The sequence below is a fragment of the Marmota monax genome, unplaced genomic scaffold (genome assembly GCF_021218885.2).
Source record: "Marmota monax isolate L192 unplaced genomic scaffold, Marmota_monax_Labrador192_F-V1.1 WCK01_AAM20220418_F8-fsc00055, whole genome shotgun sequence".
NCBI classification, from domain to species: Eukaryota; Metazoa; Chordata; class Mammalia; order Rodentia; family Sciuridae; genus Marmota; species Marmota monax.
Genome location: NW_026695205.1, coordinates 7,155,952 through 7,171,719, shown reverse-complemented (window position 1 = coordinate 7,171,719; position 15,768 = coordinate 7,155,952). Strand labels below are relative to the sequence as shown.

Genomic DNA, 15,768 nt, shown 5'->3' with positions numbered 1-15,768 from the left:
TGTAGTATAACTAGGAAAAATCTGCAAAGGCTTTTTGATTTGAAAGTCATCAGCTTTCCATTTAAATCCAAGGCTTGTAGTGCTTAGGATTGATTTCATAAGTACTAATCCTATTAACCTGATTTTAGTAAGAATTTTTGTTCTCATCTCTTACCGCATTATTCTGCAACATTGGCATTTTATTTGGTTGGTGATTTTGTTCATAAATGGAGCCTTTTTACCATTCACTGAAACCTTTTTTAAGATAAAAGACTAGAACTAAGGTGTTTTCAAAGAATTAAATATTTGTTTTTTAATTAAAAAACTGTATCTGCACATATATAGTCTACCTTGCCAACATTCCTTTTGTCAAGGTTGAAGAATAAAGTATAAGCAGATATTTCAGGAAATTCTTTGAATGTTCTAATATTAAATGATGTTAGGTCATATTTTGAATCAAGCTCTGGTTTCCCAGAACAGTGATGTTATAATTCAAGATGGAGTTAGAGCCAGGTGCACTGGTGCACACCCATAATCATTTTGAATGTAAAATTCTTGATTTTTGTCTTCTGATATTTTCCCCCCTTGTCTGTTTTTCTCTGTAGCATCAAGTTTATGGAATTTTAGAAAAATGATCTACAATAGGGATTGCTTAACCCCAGTGATTTGTAAGATTAAGGCAGAAACTCACAAGTGAGGCCCTAATAAGCAAATTAGTGAAACCTTGTCTCAAAATAATAAGGATTGGGAATTTGGCTCAGTGGTTAAGCCCCTCTGGGTTCAATTTCTAATACTTAGTCTGTTATTTTGCTCAGTTCACTGACAGATGAAAAATTGTAAGCTTAATAAAAATGTTAGATGACTTGCTGTGGTCACATGATATAATTTAGAAGAACTTTTTTTAAAAGCTTTTTTTATTTTTTTGGTCCTTGTTTCAGAGAGCAGGTGTGGTGAACATATGGTCATTTGTTTTCCTTTTAAATGTAGCCCCTCTGTACATCAAAGGCTATTTGACTAAAATTGTGATTGTTTTTTTCAGAAATGTCTCTTACAGAAAATATATAAAGGTTCATCACAAGGGCTTTGACTATCATTTTGAATATAAAAATCTTGATTTTTGTCTTCTGGTATTTCTTGTCTTTCTCTCTTAACATTAGGTTTATGGAATTTTACAAAAGTGACCTACATTAGGGATCACTTATCCAAATTTATAGTCTGTTTGAAGGACTTCTGTGTAGCTGAGGAGGAACAATATGAGGAGTGAACAAAATTTCTTAAAGTGAAAATAGCTCTCTGGAAGCTGATAGTATAAATTGTCCAATTTGCCACTGTTAAAAAATTTTACTTCATACACCAAATCTTCCCTCCTTATCTTTCTGAGAGTGTTTTAGATATTTGTGTTTACTTGCTGTTTAATGAAGAACTTAGTAAAGAGAAAATTACTTCCTATCAGTTTAATCCTCATGTCACTGTTCAGATTATCAAATATTGACTGACTCCAGTCTCAGTAGAGTTTATTTATACTTTATTGGAGTGTCTTTTCTCATTTTAAAAAATAGGGTATTTCTAAAGTTTTAGTTTTCAAGAAAGTAAATGATGGTTTGGACAGTCCTCTGAAAATATAATTTTAAAAATATAAATGATAAGAAACAAGGTCTCCTGTAGAAGTGAATATCTAAATTTGACTGATAGCACTGTATGTTTGAAAACAGATCGTTTTGGGTTATGGAGCTTGATAAAGGACCATTACTTCGAAATGATTTCCCTGTTCTGCTTATTTGTGCTACATATGATAGTGATTTTGATCTTAATGTAGTATTGAAAACAAATGTCTGACATTTTTAGGGCCTTTAAAAAAATTTTTTTTCTTTCCAGTAGTCTGGGATTCCATTTTATACATAGAACTTTCTTTTTTTAAAAAAAGAATATAGTTTAGCAAGTTGTGGTGGCACATACCTGTAATCCCAGCAGCTCAGGGGGCTGAGGCAGGATTGCAAGTTCAGAGGCAGGCCCTAAGCAACTCAGACCCTCTAAATGAAGTGTTTAAAAAGGGATGGAAATGTGGCTCAGTGGTTAAGCATCTCTGGATTCAATCCCTGGTTCAAAAAAAAAAAAAAGAAGATAGCTTAGCCTTATTTCTCTTGATGAGGCTTAATACCATTTTTTTACTATCTGCACTGATTATTTCTTGTTAGTATGACCCAATATTACAATCACTCAGTTTTTTACATATTTTGTTGGTTGTATGTGGGACACAATACCTTTATTTATTTATTTTTATGTGGTGCTGATGATCAAACTCAGTACCTCCACATGCTAGGCAAACAATCTGCCACTGAACTACAACCCCAGCGCCTACAATCACTGAATATTTCAATGTCCTACGGATGAAATGTCTTCATTAAATAATTCATGCTATGATGGATCTCCATTAGTCCACGTTACAGTGATTATCTTAAAACCCCTAACCATCCCAGCAAGTTTTAGCTAAACTACTAAATGAACCATCAAAAGTGAACATGCAATAGTATATAACATAATAAAGTTCCTAAGATCCAGAGACTTAGGGGAAAGGAGAGAGATGGGTAGCTTTTTTCTAACATCATTTGCCATAATCATTTTATTATTATAGCAAAACGGGTATATTGGATTAATGGTAATATTCCATACTTTGCCCAGATATTACTTGAATTTAGTTATTAGAAAGTTTACTCTTACAGAAAAGAGGTTAATTTTTTATATTGTCATTGTCATGTTAAATAATTCTGGTTGAAATCTGTGGTTCCCCCATATGATAAAAGTTGTTTTTCTTAAAGCTTTGCTACATAATATGGACCTTGAGGCAGCAACATTAGAATTACCTGGGAGTAACCCTGAGTAGTTAAATCAGATTATTTTTTTTAACAGCCTGGGTGACTTCTGTGCACTCTAAAAAATGTGAGAAGTGCTGCCTTTAAGCATAAATTTTATGTTTGGGGCACGCTTTTTTTCTCATGATCTGTGCATAAAGAGACTGTGGGTTTTTTCCCCCCTTTTTGAGAATTACCTAATTGCATGATCATTAATTACTATAAACAGTATAACTCTAAGTAATCAAAGATCCCTATTGGCTCTAATGAAAAATAAATACCACATTTGGAGGGCGTTAGTCTATCGTAAATGGGGCTTTTATAGCAGACTTAGTTAGATTGTGATGTGTTGCCTACCTTTTCAGGTGCCCCTGCCCAACACTCTTCCCCTCTCTAAGAGGGAGACGATACAACAGAGCTCCAGCCTCACTTCAGTTCCTCCCACTACTTTCAGCCTCACCTTCAAGGTATGTATGGCATCCATCTCTAAGGGTCCTTCATTATTGCATGCAAGGTGGCGTAAGTTAACAATGTTCTTTTGGGTATCTTTACTAGTTTTATTTCCTCCAAGGTGAGGAAACAGAGATGTGAAATTATTCCTTAAAACTTTATTAGCTTTTAACCCCAATTAGCAGTGATTTGATATTTTAAGTAAGGCTTGTTATAGTTGTGATTTTGTATTTTGTGTGTGAAGTAAATGAATGCAATTTAGTGATAAAAATGTTTTATAGAAAAGAAGTTAATTAACATGCATGTTCCTTGATAAACAGCATCAGGGAATTTTGATTTAAGTGGACAAAACAGATTTAGCACTTTGTAATGTCAAGAAACTTAGCCTTATTTTGATCTTATTTATAATTTTGAGCTATATTCCTTTTTTATCAGCTGAGTTATTTGAGAATACTTTTAATCTGTTGTGCAGTGTAGATTCATTAGTCATGCTAAAAAAAAAAAGCATGGAATTATATGATTTTTTTTTCTTTTCAGTGCATTTATCTCAGTGTTGCTCTTTGTTCATAATCTGACGCAACTCCAGTAATTCACCTCTGTCAAAGCATATCTTCCTAATGTTGCACTGGTTGACAGTGAATCTCTTTGATGGTGTTTTATCACGTGGCCTGTATTCATTTCTAGACTGTCAGCTTGAGACCCCAGCCACCTGATCACTTGTCTCCCTTACCCTCTTAACTTCTTTATAAGAGGATTAATAAATATGTTTGAAGCTGTAAAATTTTAGAAAACAACAACCCTTGCTTTGTGCCATCCTGTTTGTACCCAGTTCTTACTGTTTACTGCCAGTTCCTATTTAGCCTTTGCTGTTTCTTTTCACTTAAATGACTGTCTCAATCTGCGTTCTTTACTTTGTCTAATAATTTATGATTTTTATCATTATGCTATTCAAGATCATAATCTAACTTAAATAAAAAAAATAGTTCTTTATTTTTTTAAGCCAGTAGTTAATTTTTTAGGGTGCTGTTCAACTTGCCTTTCACTCACATTTTTACCATTCCAAGAAGAAATGATATGCATGTAGTTTAAATTAAATTGCATAAGGCATGAAGCTTTCTCTGGTTTTGTTGTTTCTGAAAATCTCTCTGAGCAATAGATGAAATAAAGAAAAATTCTATATAGATGTTGTTGAGAGTGAAGACTCCCCCCATCCATATAAGCATCCTTCATTCTGAATGTACAATGATAATTAGTTATTAAGGTAAGGTAATAAGAGTACTGCATGTTTTAAAAGGGATGCAGGTGGGTACCCGTGGGGTTTAGTTATGTTTCTACAGTGAACTAGTTGGAACTTCAAGGACTCACAAACTTCTCAACAAGGGTATTAAAAATGTTAAACTTCGAAATCTGTGTATCTGTTCTACTTATTAAAGTAGCCTCAAGATAATGTATTCAGAATCCTCTTGTTCAGGTAGCTGTTGAGTTCTGAAATTATGCCTGATCCTAATTGAGATGTGCTGTAAGTGCAAAACAAAATCCACACTGCATCTGATATTTTAATATTGAAAAGTATAGAATATGTCTCATTTTTTAAAACGTTTATTTTATTTATTTATTTATCATTTTTATGTGGTGCTGAGGCTTGAGCCCAGCGCCTCGCATGTGCTAGGCAAAGCACTTTACCACTGAGCCACAACCCCAGCCCCAATATGTCTCAATTTTATGTTGACAGCGGTTTCAATTATATTGTAGTTGAATGAAAATATATATTGGGTTGAATGAAAAATTATCAAAATTAATGTTACCTGTTTTTACTTTTTAAAATGTTTCTATCAGAAAATTTTCAGTTACATATGTGACTTTCATTTATATACTATCTTTTGCAAATTGTTGAACAATGCTGCTTTAAACAGATTGAACGAAGACTACAGTTAAATTCAGAACCACAAATGGAAATGGCTATAGCCAGTTCCTGACATGCTGAAAGAGGTCAGGGTGTGAAACAGGAAGTGTTTGTACTACGTCAAAGCCTAAAACCTGATATATTTTGCCTTTTATGCCTTTCCTTTTGATAAGTACTTCTAAGGACCTTTGCAATCATAGGAAGAGCCTTAAATCATTCTACGTGGGCATCTTGGTTCCTTCTCTTATTCTTCACTGGCAGTGGAGCAAGGCTCATATCGTACAAGAGTTGACATGTTTCCCAAAGCCATCAACAAGTTCTCTGTAGAAAAGTAATAACTCCACCTCCCATCCCCTCAATTTGAGTAAAGGAGCAAAGATAACGGGCAAGTGAAAAATTAGAAATCCATAGATTTCCTCTGGTTTGTGTAGTTTTTGACATTACATACCAAATTTAATTATTGATTGTATGTATGATGTGTGTATGTGTATGTTAGTCAACTTTTCATCACTGTGACCAAAATACCTCACATAAACAACTTAAAGGAGGAAAGATTTATTTTTGAATCACATTTTCAGAGTTTTCAGTCCACAGTCAGCTAGTTCTTGCTTTGGGCCTGGTGAGGCCAAACATCATGGCAGAAGAGCTTGGTGGAGCAAAGCTGTTCACTCATAGCAGCTGAGGAGCAGAGAAAGAAGAAGGGGCTAGAGAGAGACAGGATAGAGCCTCCAAGGACCCACTCCTTCAAGTAGATCTTATCTTCTAGAGTATCACTAACTCCCAGTAACACCATCAAATTAGTAATCCACTGAGGAGGTCAGAGCCCTCAAGATCCAATCGCTTCCCCTAGCCCCACCTCTGAACCTGGCTGCATTAGGGACCAAGCCTTCAACACATGAATGTAGGGGGTGCTTCATATTTAAACCATAACATTGTGTATACTTTTTCTGTATTGTGTCTTTTGTTTGTTTTTCCTTTAACAAATGTCCTCGTTTTTGCAGATGGAGTCTGCGCGCAAGGCATGGGAGAATTCTCCAAACGTAAGGGAAAAGGGGTCTCCAGTAACTTCCACAGCGCCTCCAATTGCAAGTGGAGTTAGCAGTAGTGCCAGTGGGCCCAGCACTGCCAATTATAGTTCATTCTCAAGTGCGTCAGTGCCTCAGATTCCTGTCGCTTCAGTCACTCCTACAACGTCACTATCAGGTAGAACTTTTTGTACCTTTCCTTAAATACCTTTGTGTGAGCAGTGCTGGGGATGGAACTCAGGGCCTCAGGAATATTAGGCAAGTGCTCTATCACTGAGCTACATCCCCAGCTTAAATATCTTGAATTGTTTAACATTTTATAGTCTTCTGTTCACTGTCCCCCAAAAAGTATTGTGTATAAAAGATGTGAGACTGTGGGTGAGATAGTTATCAGCTCTTCTGTAAAACTTCTGGCTTCACTTAGCCCTTCCTCCTCTTTGCTCTCAGAATTTTAGTTTGGCAAACATTTATTGAAGAATAACTAGAACAGTTTTTGCTGGGCCCTTCTGTCCCCGGTGTACATCCCTACACACAAACACACACACAGAGTACAGGTACCAAAGAATAATTGAGAAAAAAATTTTTCTTCTAAATTTTTCTGAATTTTACCTTTTGATATTTTTTAACCTTTACATAGTTGTATTTACTAGTTTGATCAACTCAGAAGTAATTAAAAACCACATAGCTTTTAGATATTTTGCAATCTGTATCTAATTTAGAGGCCTAAGTTTAATTGGCCTAACTAAACCAAGTGGGGTAACTTAAATTTTCTGATGAAGATTTAGGTGATTAGAATTTCCAACCTCTGCTATTTGAGAGATGATTTATGGGTTCGGTACGGTTTTGTTTGGTTTTATGGTACTGGGGATTGATTCCAAGAGTCCTCTGCTACTGAGCTAAAATCTCCATCTCCTTTTATTGTTTACTTTGAGACAGGATCTCACTAGGTTTCCCTGACTGGCCTTGACTTGCAGTCCTCCTGCCTCAGCCTCCTGAGTGACTGGAATTACAGGCATGCACCACCATGCCTGGCCCAAGTCCCTTATTTATAATGTAGTGTTTGCATATATATAGCCTACCTATATCTTTTGGTATGTTTTCAATCATCCCTAGATCACTTTTTAATGCCTAACAGTATAAACATATTGTATAGTTTTGGAAAAATAATAATGAAAACAGTGTGTATGTTCAATACAGATGCAAATTTTTTTTTCAGTGTTTTTAACCTGTGGTTGCTTGGATACTAACATGTTGAACCCATGGGTACAGAGGGCCTACTGTACATAATGGGTATAAACATTAATCTTCTACTTTCTAAATGGTACTGTCAACAACAATGGCACTTTTAGATATACAATATTTTTCCCTGATTTTATCCCTCCCCCAAATACAGGAGCTGGTACATACACTACCTCTTCTTTGAGTACAAAATCTACCACCACATCGGACCCTCCTAATATTTGTAAAGTGAAACCCCAGCAGTTACAGACAAGCAGCCTGCCTTCTGCAAGTCATTTTTCACAGTTAAGCTGCATGCCTTCCCTTATTGCCCAGCAACAACAGAGTCCACAAGTTTATGTGTCTCAGTCTGCAGCAGGTAATATTTTACACTTTAATATAAAGAATTTAGAAAAAGAAAACTTTTTTTAAACTCCTGGTTTTTCTTTTCTTTTTTTTTCCTTAACTATTTTTTGATGTGCTTTTTGCAAATATATCCCCCTATAGAGTTAAATCCTCTTTCTCCTTGATATATTATTATTGTATAATATTATTATATATTATTTTATTATATATTATTATATTATTACCAATTGTTATAACAAATTGGTTCTACTAATTCAAAAATTATTTATGCATGTGTCACTGTTCCAATCAAATAACAAAACATTTAACAATAGGTGATAGTTTGGAAGAGGGGGGGAATTAAAAGTAGAAAGAAAATATTATATGATGGTGGTGGGTAGCTGGTCCTAATGAAAATCACAGTGTTCATCTGAAAAATATTTAAACTCACCAACTCATCATGTTGTTTCTCACCTTTCATAGAAAATTAATAATTAGCATCTGTTAGTATCCAGTGTCTATAGAGATTCCAGGTATTGTTAATAATCCTGTAATATAAGTTGACATAATTCTTTTTTTGAAAAGTATCTTAGAAAATGCACACATGCATACTCACTGTAGTAACAATTTCATGGCTAGGAATCTTTTAACTATACTTTGAGGGTGTTCATTTGTAGTGACAAATTTAAAACAACGTAGGTAGTTCTCCAGAATATACATTTCAGGAAAACAGCCAGTCACAATTTGGTATGGATGATACACAGAAATATGTTTAAGAGTCCATACCAAACTTTAAATTATTAAATATCCATTCTCTTTATATATTTTGCTAAATTCTAGAAGGTAGACTTATAATTGAAGTAGATTTGCTGGTTCAGTGGATAAATCTATATTCAATTTTTATGTGAAGTTTTACCAATAAATTTTAGCCATGAGAGTGTTTATTTTTCCATAACCTCATAAATATTAGATACACTATTTTTAATTTACTACCTTTACTACTACCTTTCTAGTAGAAGTTTTTTTTTTTTTTTTTTTTTTTGGTTAATTAGTTGGTTGGTTTGGGGTTTTGTTGGTTTTTGCTTTTGTTCTTGCTTTTTTGGGGTGCATTTATCTCTTTTTACATTTTCAATTTTTCTATGACTTTTGAGAGGGCTCATTTAGAAACTGCTACAAAACTTAGTTTTTTTTACTTACTACTTGGAAAATTTTGAAATTTAGACATTATTGCTGCTTTTTTTTTCCTGGTGGCCTGCAGCTCAGATCCCAGCTTTCTACATGGATACAAGTCATCTCTTCAATACCCAACATGCACGGCTAGCTCCACCATCCCTGGCCCAGCAGCAGGGCTTCCAGCCAGGTCTCTCTCAGGTAAATATCAAAGATTCCTTCTATCATGTATTATTTCTTGCCAGTTTTATGGTTGTAGTAGTTAATCTTAGACTACAAGATAGACTCCCTAAAGTTATATCATATCCATTATTTCCTTGATAGGCTACTGGCAAAATTTTTAACTTTACAAAAGCTTGATAGTTACGATGTAGAAGAAGTGATTTGTCAGAAAGAAAATCTAGATGTTTACATTTGGTTTTGTTTTAAAAGGGAGCTGATGGGTACTATTAATCTTTTTTATTCTTTCTGTGTCTCAGATTATTTTTTCCAGTGTTTTGATTCGTGTGTATGATTTCATATACATTTAAATGAATGAGTGTTTGTTTTTCATTGCACTGCAGCCAGCTTCAGTTCAGCAAATTCCAATCCCTATTTATGCACCTCTGCAAGGGCAACATCAAGCCCAGCTGAGTTTGGGGGCTGGTCCTGCTGTTTCCCAGGCTCAAGAATTATTCAGTTCTTCACTTCAGCCATATAGGTAATTGCTTTAAATGTCTTCATGTTAAAACTAATGATACTGCTGATTCTCCTTATTAGAATTCCTATTGTCTCTTCCTTCCTCCAAAAAGCTGGAATGACCATGAATACATTAAATGGTTAAACGTATTGATTATATGTCATAAACTTCAGTCTCTGGTCATTTCAATAGACTTGAAAGAAAGTCAAGCCTAAAAGCTTCTTAATGAAGTCAGTGACAATAACCCGTAACAATTAGAGTTCACAGAATAATAGCTGCTAATGGAACCTGAAACTTGATGTGCCATGAGGCTGCTAACAACTATAAATCCAAGTGTTCTCTGTGTAAAGAGCTGAGGCGTAGCAGAAAATAATAGTATATTAGAGATGGAGAACAGGTAGAGTATAACATAAGAGAGGGGATGGGATTTCAGACAAAGAATAGAAGCAGGGATGATAGTAGTGACAAGCTGACTGTGTACATGTGCAGAAGAGAGTATTCTGTAAAAATTCACTCACATGCAGTGTACCTTATCTTTACATTGAGGAAAATAATGCAAACTGATTTTTGTTGAACTTTGTTTATCTATGATAGCTATTTAGTCCTTAATATATGTTGACTACATTTAACTTAGTTTTCATAGTAAATTAAGTTATTCCCATTTGACATGAGGAAGTTAGGACTTCAAGAGGTGGTCGGTTTTTTTGTTGTTTTGTTTTGTTTTTATCTGAGGTCACAGTGTAAATAAGAAGCCAAAACTGGATTTAACTCTGGGTGTCTTTGGTTTCCACTATAAGAGGATAAGGGATTGGTAGTAGCCAGATGGCAAGAGCAATGCTTGTCAGCTTAGCTACTTACTGTTCATATTCCTGGTGATGTCCCCGATCATCAGAAAGAAAAATAAATTACAATCAGGACATTTAGCTTAGGAGAATTAGAAAGTTGTGCATTTGCTTTTAGAAATTTGTTTTATGAAAGTAGTTCAGGCCAGGCACAGTCCCAGCAGTGTAATCCTAGTAGCTTGGGAGGCTGAGGCAGGAGGATTGTAAAATCAAAGCCAGCTTCAGCAACAAAGCAAGGCCCTAAGCAACTTATGAAGACCCTGTCATTAAATATTAATAGAAAGGGCTAGGGATGTGGCTCCCCCAAAAAAGGAAAAAATGAATCTTTACAGGGCTGGTGGTATGGCTCAGTGATAGAGCACTTGCCTGGCATGTGTGAGGCCCTGGCTTCAATCCTCAACACTGCAGGGAAATTAATTAATTAATTAGTTAATTAGAGCTTATTCTACACAAGCCAGTCTTTTTTTGCAGTGTTGGGGGGGTCAAAGCTAGAGCCTTGTGCACGCTAGACAAGTCTTCTGAGCTACACCCCCAGCCCCAAACCAGTCTTGTTTTAATTTATATTGTCTGCTTGAAACAATGTTGGAAAGTTTGCAGCCACTCTCCAGCTCTGTTTGATCAGCTAGTGATGTCCACAAAGCCATGAGAAGTCAAGGAGCCATGCACTGACACTCTGTTTCAACAAATTATCTTCAAGGGTGTGCTTTTTAAGACCAGACCTGTTCAACTGAAACGAAATAGAAGACACATACATGTAATTATGGCTAGAGGCTACTGTATTAGAAGACACAAGTTTAGATTTCGAAAGCAGATTTTTCTCTAAGCACTAGAGTACTTTGTCATTTGGGATAAAGTTAATTTGTAACACAACCTTATCCTCTTTACTACTTACATAGATCTCAGCCAGCCTTTATGCAAAGCAGTCTATCCCAGCCATCTGTGGTGCTTTCTGGTACTGCTATCCACAACTTCCCAGCTGTCCAACACCAGGAACTTGCCAAGGCACAATCAGGTCTTGCCTTTCAACAAACTTCAAATACTCAGCCTATTCCTATATTGTATGAACACCAGCTGGGGCAGGCATCAGGACTGGGAGGTTCCCAACTGATAGATACACACCTTCTCCAGGTAAGGTGGGGTCCAGGATGGTGCACCATCGTGGTATTCCTATTTTTAAAATCCAGATTATTTTAAGGAAACTTTTTTTTTAAAGAATAAAAGTGTGATAGAAGACACAATGAAAAAGTAATGATTTCCCCTTTCCTTTACTAGTATCTGACTATTTTATCTTATAAAAATTTTTTCTAGGCTAGAGCAAATCTGACCCAGGCCTCAAATATTTATTCTGGACAAGTACAACAGCCTGGGCAAACAAATTTTTATAATACTGCCCAATCACCGAATGCTCTCCAGCAGGTAAACTATGGCATGGTAAATTTCCTCAATTTTATTATTATTTTTATTGCTTTTGTTATTATCTGGGAATTTATATAGAAATAAGATGGGAGGAGTGGTTTTTCAAACACCCCTCAGGTGTTCTGGGAGTTCCATTGAGTCCACTGACAGTGGAAGGTGCTTCATTCAACTCTTCCCCCCCTCATTCCCCACTTTGATCATTTCTGGGTCCCCGCAACCCATACTGGTGATTGAACCCAAGGCCTCACACATGTATCACTGAACTATATTCACAGCCTGCCCCCATCCTCCTTTTTTTAATTGGACTAGGTTTCCGTGTATCCTTTATTTTAGCAAAGGAGTCATAAGAATATACAGGGTTGGGGCTGGGGTTATGGCTCAGCAGTAGAGCCCTCACCTAGCACATATGAGGCCCTGGGTTCGATCCTCAGCACCACATAAAAATAAATAAAATAAAGGTATTGACAACTACAACTAAAAAATAAATATTTTTTTAAAAAGAATATAAAAGTTTGAAAACCATTTTTCAGAAATATAAATGTGGTGGGTGGTTTGCCCATCAGTGTTAGAGATGAAGGGAGACTCTTAGGGACAGTGTGATGGGACACATTGGGTGGTGTAGTACAGAGTGAGAGTGTAAGTGCCCATTGCCTTTCTAATGAATGCAACAGTGTTCCTCAATGAAAAAATATGTGGGTTTTGTTTTGTTTTGTTTATGTCTCCTGATAACATCATTAATCATCTTTTTAAAAGTGGGTGGAAGTCTGGAGGAGAAGGGCAAGCCATTAATTATCTTATCATAACTCTTTTTGGTTCTTATTTTTAAGGAGCAACAGTTTATAAATATAATGTCATCTTATGGAGATTATAGTGTTTGAGAATTTAATCTTTTTTTTTTTTTTTCTCATTGAGCCTTGTTTTGACCAGAACAGAAAACATTATACAAATATTTATTTGGGAACTCGTGACTACTTTATTAAAATTGTAACATGTATTTTGTGGTTATTTGACATGTACTATGAACTTCAAAAATGGTCAGATTATTTCAGTTAGTTTATTCACTACACATGAACAAAACCACAGTTGAGCATCACATAGTAATGTTTCCATCAATGAGACACTACATGTAAAGATTGTATGACCTGCTTGGTGTGGTGGCAGGCGCTTGTATTCCCAGCTGCTTGGAAGACTGAAGTGAGGGTCAAACTTGAGACCACTGTGGGCACATTTCAAGACCTCATGTAAGAGAGAGCACAGTCCTGGCCATGTTAAAGACTTACTCAAAAATATTTGAAGGGTGGTGTATCCTTAAAGGGATATGCATACCAAAGTTATAAGCAAATAACTGCAGTGACGTCTACATGCTTGCTTTCTAGGTGACAGTCCCTTTACCAGCATCCCAGCTTTCCTTGCCTAATTTTGGATCTACAGGGCAGCCTCTGATTGCTTTGCCTCAGACTCTTCAGCCCCCTTTACAGCACACAACTCCACAAGCTCAGGCTCAGAGTCTGAGCCGTCCTGCACAAGTAAGCCAACCTTTCAGAGGACTAATCCCTGCTGGGACACAGCACAGCATGATTGCAACCACAGGAAAAGTAAGTGAAGAGAAACTATGCACTTCTTAAAAAATTTAAGCCCTGTGTTCAGATGTATGCATTTATGTGGGGCTTTTTTATTGTTAGTTTTGGTTTCTTCAAGTATCAGTTTTTTACCACCCTGCAGAAAATCTCAAACTTCTCTATAATTCTGTTTAGCCTGTGGAATTTGAAGCCTAGTAATAAGATTTTTGTGCTTTCCTACGTGAAACCTCACATGTAGGACATTAAATAGCACCTGCCTTATGGAATTGAAGGAATGTTAAGTTTATTTATGTGTTTTCTCAGATGTCTGAAATGGAACTAAAAGCCTTTGGAAGTGGCATTGATATAAAACCTGGCACACCTCCAATCGGCGGTAGAAGCACTACACCAACATCTAGTCCTTTCCGGTAAAATTCATATTTAAATTTGCTTATGAAGTTTCAAAGTAATTAATCAATCACCTTTTGTTTTTTGAATAATTATATGTTGACATCTTGATAATTTTATCTAAAATGTTAACGTGTATTTTAAGAAAACTCAACTGAGCACAGAGGCTCACACCTATAATCCCAGCTACCCAGAAGGCTGAGTCAGGAAAATCCCAAGTTCCAGGCTAGCCCATGCAACTAACTTAGCTGAGAGTCTATCTTAGAACAGTAGGGTGTGTAACTCAGTGTTAGAATGCTTGCCTGTGTTGTGTAAGACCCTGGTCAATCCAGTACCGCACAAAGAAGAAAGAAAAGTCTTTTAATGCAGGGCAAATGTAGCTATTCTCCCTTTTCGCCTCTGCCTCTGGCTCCTAGCACAGTGTTTGGTCAATTTTCATCAACTACCAAGTATGATGAAAATACCAAGAAAAACGCCTTTAAAAATTGAGCAGCATTTACATGGCAGTACTGTACTGACCAGTGATGGCTTCTCTCCAAGGGCTACTTCAACAAGTCCAAACAGCCAGTCCAGCAAAATGAGCAGCATTGTCTATCAGAAGCAGTTCCAGTCAGCCCCTGCCACCGTGAGAATGACACAGCCATTTCCTACACAGTTTGCACCCCAGGTAGGCAGATATAAGTAAGAATGAGTATTATTTACTTGCATACAATTGCTAATCTGATTAAATATCTGATTTTATAATCTTACTGAATGTTAACCAATTTAAGAAGTACAGTTTTAAATGAAAAAGTTTGGTGTTTTTTTTTTTTTTAACAAAAAAATTTATGATATTTAAATATATTCTTCGCACTTTACAGCTAGACTCCAATAGTAATAGCTTACTTTTAAAGCAGACAATAGAAATATTCCAAGATTCCCCACACAGCTCTGATCATTTGAGTCCTGTTCAATTTATCCTTTTTTGAAGAAGTTGACTTTTCAGCGAAGGTCCCAGTGCTTGAAGTTTTCTAGGTTCCAAGTGGGTTTTTTCTTAATTATGCTTTTTTTTTTCTTCTTTTAATGACTGTACGTGCAGTTGAAGTAAAATTTCTAAATAGATGTTTCCAGTAAATGTGAAAAAAAGTTGGTTTCCCTTTGCTAATCGTAGATGGACTAAAAATTGATAACAACTCTCACAAACTAGAATTGGTTCCTGAGATTATCTTCAGATTAAGTTTGGTGTAGGCATATGCCTTTTCTGCAGGTGTACCTTTTTTAAAGATATCTTAATGAATAGCCTTTCCACCCCCTCTGGAGTTTGCAGCTGAGGTGCTAGAATCAACTGACATGCCGTAGCATGCTTTGCCTAATTTTTCTGTAAAATCCTCCAAGCATGACTTGTTTGTTCTTTGTCTTTGTTGATGAAACGGCACAATCCATAAGCTTCCTTTCACTGACAGGATGGGAACAGATTTATTCTGGGGTAAGCCAACCTGGTCTAGTTGGCTTTTTTTTTTTTTTTTAACAGTTCAATGTTGTATGTTTTGTTTTTTCCACTCAGATTCTCTCTCAGCCTAACCTGGTCCCTCCATTGGTAAGAGCCCCACATACTAACACCTTCCCAGCGCCTGTTCAGAGGCCACCAATGGCACTGGCCAGTCAGATGCCTCCTCCGCTGACCACAGGCCTCATGAGCCATGCTCGTTTGCCACATGTAGCCAGGGGTCCTTGTGGATCACTATCTGGAGTCAGAGGTAATCAGGCCCAGGCTGCGTTGAAGGCTGAACAAGACATGAAGGTTAGTACAGTGTTAACAGCCAACAGAGCAAGACTTTGTCTCTGAACCATGTCTTAAAATGCCTCTGGACCATAACCACAGAGCCAGGCATTTGTTGCCTTAGAGGCTTAACCACGCTACTTTTGTTCATCTCTCTCCCTCCCCT

General features: G+C 36.4%; 1 protein-coding gene across 11 annotated transcripts in view; it reads left to right on the top strand.

The window, feature by feature from the left end:
* Prrc2c (proline rich coiled-coil 2C) overlaps nt 1-15,768 on the top strand; it is a 78,773-nt gene that overhangs the window by 59,631 nt on the left and 3,374 nt on the right. For 5 of the 11 annotated variants that reach the window (XM_058574463.1, XM_058574464.1, XM_058574465.1 and 2 more), the window contains 11 exons: nt 3,194-3,295; nt 6,183-6,384; nt 7,600-7,803; nt 9,028-9,140; nt 9,503-9,639; nt 11,357-11,588; nt 11,769-11,891; nt 13,253-13,471; nt 13,760-13,863; nt 14,384-14,510; nt 15,387-15,623. In XM_058574463.1, the coding sequence (XP_058430446.1) occupies nt 3,194-3,295; nt 6,183-6,384; nt 7,600-7,803; nt 9,028-9,140; nt 9,503-9,639; nt 11,357-11,588; nt 11,769-11,891; nt 13,253-13,471; nt 13,760-13,863; nt 14,384-14,510; nt 15,387-15,623 (1,800 nt within the window). The remainder of the gene's footprint in view (nt 1-3,193; nt 3,296-6,182; nt 6,385-7,599; nt 7,804-9,027; nt 9,141-9,502; nt 9,640-11,356; nt 11,589-11,768; nt 11,892-13,252; nt 13,472-13,759; nt 13,864-14,383; nt 14,511-15,386; nt 15,624-15,768) is intronic. The other 6 variants (XM_046429955.2, XM_046429954.2, XM_058574468.1 and 3 more) reach the window with 3 other exon arrangements.